General features: G+C 37.7%; 1 protein-coding gene across 2 annotated transcripts in view; it reads right to left on the bottom strand.

Annotated features, from left to right (window-relative positions):
• SESTD1 (SEC14 and spectrin domain containing 1) overlaps positions 1-13,240 on the bottom strand; it is a 143,110-nt gene that overhangs the window by 91,432 nt on the left and 38,438 nt on the right. For both annotated transcript variants that reach the window (XM_077883277.1, XM_077883276.1), the window contains exon 2: positions 1,838-1,917. In XM_077883277.1, coding sequence (XP_077739403.1) covers positions 1,838-1,892 — 55 coding nt within the window. In that variant the 5' untranslated portion in view covers positions 1,893-1,917. The remainder of the gene's footprint in view (positions 1-1,837; positions 1,918-13,240) is intronic.

Genomic DNA, 13,240 nt, shown 5'->3' with positions numbered 1-13,240 from the left:
TCAATAGAGAAAGTCAAGAGGGGTGGACTAAAGGAAGTTTCATCTGTTCCTCAAAAGTCGCTAACCTTTATGCCTGCATTAAACCAAATGTGCAAAAAGGTTCATATTTGAACTGTAGCATTCTGACCCACTGTGGAATTGTCTTCAGAGGACAGGTCTAACATTCAGGACTACACTTAACCTCATGTCCTCAGCTTTCACTAAGGAACAATAAAATAAATATTAAAGTAAACAAAAAAAATGGCAGAAGCCAAGAGGAAAAAGACTTTCAAAATAGATATGGCTGGGGCACCTGGGTGGCTCAGCCAGTTAAGTGACGGACTCTTGGCTCTGGCTCAGGCCATGATCTGAGCCCCAAGACTGGCTCCATGCTCGGTAGGGAGTCTGCTCAAGGATTCTCTCTCTCCCTCTCTTTCTGTCCCTCTCCTTGCTTGCATGTGTGCTAACATACCTTCATCCTCTAACTTAACAAATAATTTTTAAGATTTTATTTATTCATGAGAGACACAGGGAGAGAGAAGCAGGCTCCATGCAGGTACACCAATGTGGGACTCACTCTCGGGACTCCAGGATCATGCCCTGGGCTGAAGGGAGGCACTCAACCACTGAGCCAACCAGGCGTCCCTAAATAAAATCTTTTTTTAAAAAAACTAGCTATGGCCAACGGGTGGAATGCTGCACAGATAAGTGTCATAAAGATGCAAAAATGTCACTGATAAAGATTATAGAAGAAGAAGAATATCTATTCGTCAAAGGCGTGGACAAATAGGCATTTTCTTACACTGGTGTTAGAAACAGAAATTGAAACAATATTCTTAGAGGGTAATCTGACAAAACCTAACACAAATTTAAATGTAAATTCTCTTTAACAGTTTCACTTATGGGAATTTATACTGCTGAACTTCCATGAACGATAAATAAGTATGTGTCCTGTAACACCTTAACATCAGAAAAGAATGGAGAAAACAAAATTGTCAACTGGTAAGGAAATAAAATTGTTTTTTGAAAAAGGAAATACGTTAAATAAGGAAACAAGAATACTAGTGGAATTCAATATCTTATTTTGTCCTTTATAATCTGCACTAGAAAAATATGCCAGTTTATAAAGAGATATAATATACCTTTTAAAAAGGACATTCATAGCCTAATGATCAAGACAATTCTGATAGATCTAAAAAAAGACATAAAAAGCAAGGTAAAAAAAAGTTCAAGTAACCCTAAACAGGCAGGCCATAGTACCCATTCCAAAGCATGTGCAAATTTACTCAATGATCCTTAATTCCAGAAAATCGTTATCCCAAAGTACCATGCCCCTGCTCTTACACTAATAAAGTATCCTGCAGCTTCTCTTGATAAAGCTCATATATACTTTGGGTTAATAACCAGAGATACAGTCAAGCCTGTATAACCGAGTTCAACAATAAAAAATGAAAACCACATAACTGATATTTCCTAACTCCTGCAAGTGCATTGAAACCTTCTCACAGGAAGGTGGAAGACAATAACAACTAGGATGCAGGATATCATAAAAACTAACTCTATATTTCAAAAACAAGAATTTAGGTGCTGGTTAGTCAATTTTTCTTGGCCTGTATTATATCATCTTTATATATAAAGACATAACACCTATCTAATCAATTAGAAAATAAATACTGGCCTGCTAAGTGTCAACAGAGGTGGCTCACACAGCTATATATTCTGATTAAAAAGAGGTCTCAGAAATACCTCTGAAACGAAACCTTCAGAGAAAAATGCATTTCTGTCAAACTTATCAAAGAAAAAAAGTCTAAAGAAATTTATACATCAAACACTTCCAATTTTAAGAAAAAAAACATACCTGAAAGGAACGCAAGTTTTTTCTTCAGAATGGGTAGTATTACTGAAGCCTCCATTTTACTCCAGTAAACTTCCTCACTCCTGAAAACAAAGAAAATTAAATGTCAACTACAATATAATAATTATTCTATGAAATACATACTTATGATAACATATGCCAGGGTGTCTCAATTTCAGATTACTGACATTTGAGTCAGATTATACTTCTTTGCAAAAATTGTTCTGTGCATTGTATTTAGCAGCATCCTGGCCTCTATTCATTAGAATACCAAGAGCACTCCCCCTTCCAGGCTGTGACAACCAAAATGTCTCCAGACATTGCCAAATACCCTCTGGTAGGCAAAATCACAGCCGGCTGAGAGTCACTGGCTTAACTGTTTTTGCTTGTAATTGTGTTTGTTTTGTTTTAAGTAGCTCCACGCCCAACATGGGGCTCTAACTCAGGAGGCTGAGATCAAGAAGCACAGGTCTACCACCTCAGCCAGCCAGGTGCCCCACTGGCTTAACTCTTCCAGGGCAGTAATGAGGCTAGAAGTGGCTGGTACAGAACATTAATTCAATAACTATTGGTGAATAAAGGAATCAATCAATTTCTCAAACAGGCAGTCTTTTCTCTATTGCTCTCCTTATTAATTACACAGCTTAATTCCAAATATCTCTCTTGGTTTCACCATTAAATGGAGACCTCTAATCTCTCATATTTTTGCTTCTCCATAACATATGGTTTACACATCCTCACGTTTACCTCAAGATATTTCCTAATAGGCTGTTTCAATTTTTGTCCCCATTGTTAACTATCTCCATCTCTCCACATTCTGAATTTTTTTTAATTTCCAGGGAAAAATTTGATTAACCCAGTTGATCTCTTCCTACCAAGCTATAATCCACTGTTCTTGGTTTATTTTTCTAGTGTCCACTTGGCCTCAGCCAAGAATTATGGCTAAATACAAAATGGGACTATCCATATAGCAAGGCCCAAGCATAAGACCGTTTCCCTCAAAAGGGAGCTTTAACAGCACAGGCATCTGGAGGCATAGCCAGCCCAGTACACTATCAAAATGGATTTCAAGGAGAGCAGAACATTTAAAACAAAACAAAAAAAAATTCATAGGTTCAATTATATTATCCACCTATACTTAGCTGCATGTCTGAGAGAGTATTCTCCACCACATTTCATCCTTCCTTTCCCTGTCCCACTTCACACCCATCATCACAATATAGTGATGGCTCCTTGCAATATCCCATGAATTTGCATTGTTAGTGAAGCCATAATCTTTTATTTAACAGCCTCCTTTAAAAAAATTGAGATACAGCTGACATATAACATTATATTAGTTTCAGGTGTACAATATGATTCACAATTTGCATATACTGTAAAGTGATCATCACACCAAGTCTAGTTAACATCCCATCCGTCACCATACATGGTTACAATTTTTTTCTTATGATGACAACTTTTAAGACTTACTCTCTTAGCAATTTCAAATATGCAACATAGTATTATAAACTACAGTCACCACAAAGCATACTCTCTTGAAAATAGTTTTCAAGCAGAATAGAAAATGTGACTCCACATGAAAATAATTACTTATTCAGCAAATATTTGCCATGAAGTTATCCCATTTCAGATACTGTGTTATTAGCTTGAGCTAAAAACTCAAATCATAGCCCTGCCCTATGAAAAAAAAGAGTAATCTTTTAAGGGGGAAAAAGGGGGGGGGGGGGAAGAGTACTCTTTTAAGGAAAAAAACCCTCAAATACTGGGGGAAAAAAAAGATGTAGTCTTAATATTTGCCAAATAATGACTAATCAAACAAGATTACTTATAGAAATATATGATTTTATAGCTACCATGTATACAACTAAAAAAAAATTATTTCTACCTATCTACAAAGAAAAAAAGTTATAAAACTAAATATATTCTTATCAAGTTTTATTCTTAATATTTGTTTGCAATTTGTTCATTTTTGTTCTGCATCAGCCCCAGCTGACATACAACTGAAAGGTAAAATGATGGAAAAGCTCACATTACACTTTTTAAATCTAAAGCCAGTAGCAGTTCATATTTCCAGATCAGTATATCTTGACCTGATGAGTCAGTTATCAAGCTCTCAAAAATCAGATAGCTCAGATTCACATCTATGGTCCCTTCTCCCATGACCACCTTTCAGAGACTAGATTTGAAAACTTGATAATGCAGGGGTCAGAGCAAGTTGCCCCGAGATATGCCACCTTGCATTCAGATTATTTTGAGCTAAAAACAAAAACAATCAAGGCCCAAAAGACACAGTTAGAAACTCTGACTTTCCCTCTACCTGCCTAAAAGAACTCTGATCAATAGTAAGAGAGCTATCACTATAGGTAACCACATTATAGTATGAACTCAGGGCAGTAGACAGAGAGGAACTTAAGCAACCTTGATCTTTGATTAAAGTCCTCCTATATCCTAATGTCCCCACTATATCTACAGGGCCCAACATTTGTTTATCAAACATTTACTGTTTTTCATCTTCCTGTGAATTGCTTTCCTACCCCCTTCTCCTAAGTTCAGTATAACATATATACCTCATTTTGCCTGGCTATTTTTAGAATCTCATATTTATGTGGATTCCCTATAGGCAATTAATTTGATTTCTCCTCTCAATTTATCTCATGTCAATTTAATTCTTAGACCAGCTAGATAAACCTTGAAAGGTAGAGAAAAATTTTTCCTCCCCAACAATAATTATGATAATAATGAAAATTTCCATTTACTAAGTATTTACTATAAGCCATGCATTGTTTTCAATGATTTGTATTAACTTATTTAATCCTCACTTACTTCTACAAAGTAAGTATCATTATTTTTCCTATTTTACAGAATTAACATTACAGGCTTAGGTTAAATGTTGTCCAACGTCTAACAGCTAGTTAAGTTGGAAGTCAGGACTCATACTCAGGCAATGTATTCTAGTAGTGATATTCTCACATTACATTATAAATTTATAGGTAAAACAGCTCTGAAAATATCCAGTGACATCTGGCCAACTAAACAAGATGCAGCTATAGTCTATATACAAAATTAAAATATCTGGAGTGTGTGTGTATATATATATGTGCATATATCATATATTTATGATATATGATATATACATATGTGCTACTGCCTTGATTCATGCTAAGGCACCATAACTTGCCTACCATTGCTTCAACAATCATCAATGCAAATGGCAAGTGATATAAGAATTATTATAGGGATCCCTGGGTGGCTCAGCGGTTTAGCACCTGCCTTTGGACCAGGGCATGATCCTGGAGTCCCAGGATCAAGTCCCACGTCAGGCTCCCGACATGGAGCCTGCTTCTCCCTCCTCCTGTGTCTCTGCCTCTCTCTCTCTCTATCATGGATAAATAAATAAATAAATCTTTTTTAAAAAAAGAATTATTATAAAAATAGTTTTAACCTCAGAGACCCTCTGTAAGCTGGAAACAAGAGAACTGCTACTCTAGGTGGTCAATGGGATGCTCCCACAAAGGAATTTCAACCCTGAAGGGATAATACAGATACAGGAACAACTTAGCCATAGAAACAGAACTGGCTTTCTAACCAGATTTTTCCTTTGGCATGAGCACAGACCAATTTCAACTGCCTTTGGTTCCTTCCTATTTTTTGAGTCTACTTCTCCATCCTTATCAATTTTGTGAGTTGTAATAACATCCTTCCAATAAATCCGTTTCCTACTTAAGTTAACTAGAATACCCTTCTCATTAGGCAACGGAGAAACTTGATTGGAATAGGAAGCAAAACTATAACTTAAGACGGTTTCTGCAATCATTTACTGCTGCTTTTTTAATCTCTTGCCATTTATACTGAATAAAATGTCCATCAACACTAAGGTTTAAGTCACTGTCACAATAAAATGCAATTAACTAGTACCCAAGAGAAAAAAGGAACATCTGAAATTCCTAAGATGCCATAAGGCATAGGAAATGATAACTGCAGCTAACCCTTAAAGTAATAGCTGTGTTATACCAGCTTTGCAAGTCAGGTTATTGATTTTATGCTGACAAGTGTCAAATCTTTCACCATTGTATTATTCTCCATATACTTAAAGTGAAAAAGGAAGATAGTCTCGGTCTCCAGTCTAGATTTACCTTGACACACTACAATATCCAAAAGCAATTTTATTTTTTGTCACTGTCACCTAAGAGATGGAGGCTTTATCCAAAATTTCCATTACCTTACAGAACCATCTCAGCATGACAAAATACTAGATTTTTTTTAAATCAAACAGCTTCTTTTCTTAAGAACATGTTGAAAGTGATGAAAAAGTAGCTAAAGAGGAATATAGGTTTTAGGGTGCGTAGGCCAATTCACATGACCTCATGGATAAAATGTGAAGTAGCCAAGAAATGAAAGCTGTGATTTTGGGGCACTTGGTTGGCTCAAGTATCTGACTCGGTTAAGTATCTGACTCTTGATTTTGGCTTAGATCATGACCTCAAAATCACGAAATCAAGCCCTGCATTGGGCTCCACTCTGGTTGGGAGTCTAAGATTCTCTCTCATGGCTAACAGACACACAAAAAATGCTCAACATCATTCAGCACCAAGGAAAAAAAAAATCAAAGAGATACTGCCTCATACCAGTCAGAATGACTAAAATTAACAAGTCAGGAAACAACAGATGTTGGCAAGCATGCAGAGCAAGGGGAACCCTCTTACACTGTTGGTGGGAATGCAAACTGATGTAGATACTCTGGAAAAGAATATGGAGGTTCCTTAAAAAGTTAAAAATAAGACTACATGGGCAGCCCGGTGACTCAGCGGTTTAGCGCCGCCTTCAGCCCAGGGCTGGATCCTGGAGACCCAGGATCAAGTCCCAGGTCAGGCTCCCTGCATGGAGCCTGCTTCTTCCTCTGTGTCTCTGCCTCTCTCTCTCTATTTCTCTCTCTCTCTCTCTTTCTGTGTGTGTATCTCTCTCTGTGTGTCTCTCATAAATAAATAAAATCTTTAAAAAAAAAAAAAAAAAAAGACTACCTTAGACCCAACAGTTGCACTACTAGGTATTTATCCAAAGGATTCAAACAAAGTGATTTCAAAGGGGCAGGATGTCTTTATAGCAGCAATGTCCATAATAGCCAAAATATGGAAAATAGTCCAGATGTCCACTGACATGTGAATGGATAAAGAAAACGTGGTGTGTGTGTGTGTGTGTGTGTGTGTGTGTACACACAATGGAATATTAATCATCAAAAAGAATGAAATCTTGCCATTTGCAATGACACGGATGGAAATAGAGGGTATTATGCTAAGTGAAATAAGTTAAAGAAAGACAAATACCATATGATTTCATTATATGTGGAATTTAAGAAACAAAACCAATGAACATAGGGGAAGGGAAGGAAGAATAAATACAGAGAGGGAAGTAAACCATAAGAGACTCTTAATCATAGAAACAAACAGAATTGCTGATAGGGAGGGGGAGGAAGGATGGGGTAACTGGGTGATGGGCATTAAGGAGGACACCTGATGAGGTGAGCACTGGGTGTTGAAAGCAGCTGATGAATCACTAAATTCTATGCCTAAAACTAATAATACAGTATATATTACCTAAATTCAATTTAAATTAAAAAAAAATCCTTAAAGAGATTTTTTCACTCCCTCTCCACCCACTTGCACTCTCTCTGAAAAACAAACTTTAAAAAATTAAAAAAAAACAACTCTATGAGGCCAGTGTTCCCTTATTCCCAAAACCAAAGACCCCACCAAAAAGGAGAATTACATGCCAATATCCCTGATGAACATGGATTCCAAAATTCTCACCAAAATACTAGCCAACAGGATCCAACAGTACATTAAAAAGATTATTCACCATAACCAAGTGGGACTTACTCCTAGGCTGGAAAGATGGTTCAACATCCACAAATTAGTGTGATGCACCACATTAATAAAAGAAAAGACAAGAACCATATGATGCTCTCAATAGATGCTGAAAAGCATTTGACAAAATACAACATCCTTTCTGGATTAAAACTCTTCAAAGTGTAGGGATAGAGGGAACATACCTGAATATCATGAAAGCCTTATATGAAAAATCCACACCAAATATCATTCTCAATGGGGAAAAAATTGAGAACTTTTCACCTAAGGTCAGGAACATGGCAGGACATGCACTACCACCACAGCTGTTCAACACAGCACTAGAAGTCCTAGCCTCATCAATCAGACAACAAAAAGAAATAAAAGGCATCCAAATCGGCAAAGAAGTCAAACTCACTCTGTGGATGACATGATGGAAAACTCAAAAGACTCCACCCCAAAACTGCTAGAACTCATACAGGAATTCAGCAAAGTGGTAGGATATAAAATCAATGCACAGAAATCAGTTGTATTTCTACACACTAACTTAAGAAGTCAATCCCACTTTCAACTGCAACCAAAACCATTAATAAAAACATAAAATACCTAGGAATAAACCTAACCAAAGAGGTAAAAGATCTATACCCAGAAAACTACAGAACACTCATGAAAGAAATTGAGGAAGACACAAAGAAATGGAAAAATGTTCCATGCTCATCGATTGGAAGAACAAATACTGTTAAAATGTCTATGCTACTTAGAGGAATCTATACATCCAATGCAGTCTCTATCAAAATACTATCAACTTATTCCACAGAGCTGGAATCCTAAAATTTGTATAGAGCCAGAAAAGACCTCAACTAGCCAAAAGAACGTTGAAAAAGAAAACCAAAGCTGTTGGCATCACAATTCCGGACTTCAGGCTCTATTACAAAGCTGTAATCATCAAGATAGTATGGTCCTGGCACAAAAACAGACACATAAATGGAACAGAACAGAGGACCCAAAAATGAACTTTCAACTCTATGGTCAACTAATCTGCAACAAAGCAGGAAAGAATATCCTAGGGGGGAAAAGTCTCTTCAACAAATGGTGTTGGGAAAATTGGGACAGCCACATGCAGAAGAAGGAAACTAGACCATTTAATTAACCATACACAAAAATAGACTCAAAATGGATAAAAGACCTAAATGTGAGACAGAAATCCATCAAAATCCTACAGAAGAACGCAAGCAGCAACCTCTTTAACCTCAACAGCAGCAACTTCTTGCTAGACATGTCTCCAAAGGCAGGAGAAACAAAGGCAACAATGAACTACTGGGGCTTCATCAAGATAAAAAGCTTTCACACAGCAGTCAATAAAACTGAAACACAACTAACAAAATGGGAGAAGATATTTGTAAATGATATATTAGATAAAGGGCTAGTATCCAAGACTATAAAGAACTTATCAAGCTCTGGGCACCAGGGTGGCTCAGTTAGTTGGGCATCTGCCTTTGGCTCAGCATGATCTCCAGGTCCTGGATCAAGCCCCATATTGGGCTCCTGCTCAGCAGAGAGTCTGCTTATCTCTCTCTCTCTCTCTCTCTCTCTACTGCTCCTCCCTACTCATTCTCTCAAATAAATAAATAATCTTAAATTATTATTAAATAATCTTAAAAAAATCATCAAGTTCAGTGCCCAAGAACAAATAATCCAATCAAGAAATTGGCGGAAGACATGGACAGACATTTCTCCAAAGACGACATACAAATGGCCAACAGACATTTGAAAAAATGATCAACATCACTGAGGATGAGAAAAATACAAAACCACAATGAGATACCACCTCACACCAATCAGAATGGCTAAAATTAACAAGTCAGCAAACAACAGATGTTGGCAAGGATGCGGAAAAAGGAGAACCCTTATATTGCTGGTGGGAATGCAAGCTGGTGTAGCAACTCTGGAAAACAGTACAGAGGTTCCTCAAAAAAGTTGGAAATAGAGCTACCCTACGACCCAGCAATTGTCCTCCTGGATATTCACCCCAAAGATACAAATGCAGTGATCTGAAGGGGCACCTGTACCCCAGTGTTTATAGCAGTAATGTCCATAATAGCCAAACTATGGAAAGAGCCCGGATGTCCACTGACAGAAGAATGGATAAAGATGATGTGGTATACACACACACACACACACACACACACACACACACACACACACACAATGGACTACTCAGCCATCAACAAAAATGAAATTTCACCATTTACAACAACATGGATGAAACTAGAGAATATTATCCTAAGCGAAACAACTCAATCACAGAAAGACAATTATCATATGATCTCACTCATGGAATTTAAGAAACAAAACAGAGGATCATAGGGGAAGAGAGGAAAAAATAAAACAAGACAAGGGACGCCTAGATGGCTCAATGGCTGAGCATCTGCCTTTGGCGCAAAGTGTGATCCCAGGGTTCTGGGATGGAGTCCTGCATCAGGCTCCCTGCAGAGAGGCTGCTTCCCCCTCTGCTTATGCCTCTGCCTCTCTCTCTGCATCTCTCACGAATACATAAATTAAATCTTAAAAAAAAAAAAATCAGAGAGGGAGACAAACTATAAGAGACTCTTAATCACAGGAAACAAACTGAGGGTCGCTGGAGGGAGGGGGGTGGGGGAACAAGGTAACTGGGAGATGAACATTAAGTAGGGCATGTAATGTAATAAGCACTGGGTATGATATAAGAGTGATGAATCACTGACCTCTACCTCTGAAATCAAGAATATGTTAGTTAACTGAATTTAAATAAAATTTTAAAAGAACTTTAAAAAAAATTTTTAAAGAGGAAAACTAGGACAACCAAATAAGTATATTGGATCTTGTCTCCCCAAGATCATAAACCATCTCTAATTTAACTTGTATTTATTCATTCATTGCTCATTTAACAAAATTATAATAAGCACCTAACAGATCTAGGCAAGGCTAGGAGCTAGACATACCTGCCATTCAAAAATATCTCATAAATGAATGTATAAATAAATGAACAAGATATGAAACAAACACCCTACAAGTCCTAACATTATCACAAGTGTGGGGTAATCAGAGGGCCATATATGCATGCTTCTCCATCAGAGCAGTTCCTCCCAGTTTCTTCCTACTGGGATGGTCTCCCACAGATCTAGCAGGTACATGAACCGCTGGATGCTGGAGAAAGGCAGGTCAGTGATGTTGGTTGGATGGAGAGCAATGATGCTACCAATGGGCAGTCATTAGAGGGCAGCAGAGGACATGCTGAGATTCAGGAAAAGAGAACTGCAAGCCTTTTAATCAAGACGGGGCAAATTACACTTCATAACAGATTGTAATTGATGATATGAGTGGGTACACTGAAACTCCTCTCTCAATAAGTATAAATCAACCAGTTTATTTAGAAAATTTAGTTAGATTCTTCAAACAGCTTTAACAACCAGTGAAAACCCATTAGGATAGCCTAAGGCTAACTAAATCATCCCTAATAAGTCTACATCAAGTAGACACATGATGGTAATGAACAAATCAGAACACTGGCTCCTTAGCCTGCATTTCCAGAAGAAATACTACAGTTGTCCTTAAGTTCAGATTAGAAATACCTTCAACTGTTGTTATGAACTAAGAGCAATCATGGAGATGAAAACAAGCAAGCACACATAGATACTATCTAACTGGTTTATCACTCTACATATCCACATATAAAATTATGCAGAAATAAACAGTATCCAACTTTACAATAATACATCAGGAAAGCAGATCAAGAGTTGAAAATTTCTGTAATTTTTCGTTATGCCAGGGTATGATTATTAATCTGGTTTTATAATACTATTGACAGTTCTAAATGAAAGAACAATCCTTTTGAATAGATTTTAAATAAAACTGATAAAATAATGGTTAACTTTCACTACAATATACATCAATCCAAAAACTCTAAATAAATTTCTCTAAATAAAACTGAAAGCTAGGGATGCCTGGGTGGCTGAGTGGTTGAGCATCTCCCTTTGGCTCAGGACGTGATCCTGGGGTCCCAGGATCGAGTTCCGCATTGGGCTCCCTGCATAGAGCCTGGTTCTCTCTCTGCCTGTGTGTCTGCCTCTTTGTCTCTCATGAATAAATAGATGAAATCTTTAAAAAAAATTGAAAGCTAAAGAAAGTGTCACCATATAATATCATTTTTTACAGATATACCAGGACCTAGTTTATTCAGTAAGGGAGGGAGAAAGGAAGAAAGGTTAGGAAGAGAAATATTTTGAGAGTTTACTATGAAAATATCAATAATCTACCTCAAAAGGCAGAAAAAAATTCTATATTAAGTTCAGTGGGACATTAAAAGTCCTACTGAGGGACATCTGGGTGGCTCAGCGGTTGAACATCTGCCTTCTACTCAGGGCGTGCCCCCAGGGTCCTGGGATCAAGTCCCACATCGGGCTCCCCTCGGAGAGCCTGCTTCTCCCTCTGCCTGTGTGTCTCTGCTTCTGTGTCTCTCATGAAAAAATAAAATTTTTTTAAAAAGAAAAAAGCCCTATACTGCAACTAAACTTCAAACATTCAAAGGCCTAGGCTAGTGGTATAACAGCCCACCACTTAAAAACTCTCTTCAAGAACAATAAAAGCCAAGCACTCCTACACCACTCTTCCTGCCCTGCCCCTTTTTCAAAGGAGCAAGTGACACTGGTATCTACAAGGTCAGAAACACAGGCAAGTCAGCTCCATAAGGCTCTCTTCACATGTCTAGCTATTCTACCAAACCCTCAGCAGCTGCAAACCTCCATTTTTTGGAGGTCCAACTTTAAAAATTCCTTAAGTGCATGAATTTTTCAAATCTTTGGTTCTTCTTATCTGTGCAGTGATAAATTCTCAGGAGTTTGGCTGCTTCTTCACCAAAAGTGAGGGAAGAACAGGAAAAAGGAATATTGCTTTAGAGAAGTAAATCAGGTGTGTAGAATTCCAGGAAGGTAGAGAGATTTCTGGCATCCTCAGCTATGTAGTACCTCACGGCTAGAGCCTCTTTATATGCTTCTAAAGCTCTCAGAGGAGCTCCCTGCCTTCATGGTTTTTGCATCTCAGCCTCACACCGAGCTCCAAGAAGCCTGGACCACTTCCTTCTCTAGGGAAACAAATATATGCATCAAGTTCACCTCGCTGGGTAGGTCTGCCTCCATCACAAGAAGCAGCAGCACATCCAGCCATAATAACTTTACAAACTCATGGTCTCATTTCTAGATTCCAACCTCTCTTCACGTGCTATAGGTATCTCCTGCCCTCCTCTTCATCTCAAAATTTCTCTGGGTAATCACCACACCTCTTCTCTCCTAACCTTTACCCTACAAAGAAGTATTCTTCCTCTGTCCTTGGCAAAGACATACATGCCTTTAATTGAATTGATCTCAGACAAAATCCAATATTCCAGCTATTAAGTCTAATAGATTTGAAGAGACGTTCACATGTATTATCAGATTCCTAATTCCAAAGAATTGGCATCAAAATTAATTTTTAATATCCAACTACTTATATGTTGGATACCACACCTTCACAAGAGAACTTTTATTCAGCC

This window comes from Canis aureus, chromosome 34 (assembly GCF_053574225.1).
Source record: "Canis aureus isolate CA01 chromosome 34, VMU_Caureus_v.1.0, whole genome shotgun sequence".
In the NCBI taxonomy this organism is placed as follows: Eukaryota; Metazoa; Chordata; class Mammalia; order Carnivora; family Canidae; genus Canis; species Canis aureus.
Note: the sequence above shows the minus strand (reverse complement) of the source record. Positions and strands in the feature narration are given on the sequence as shown.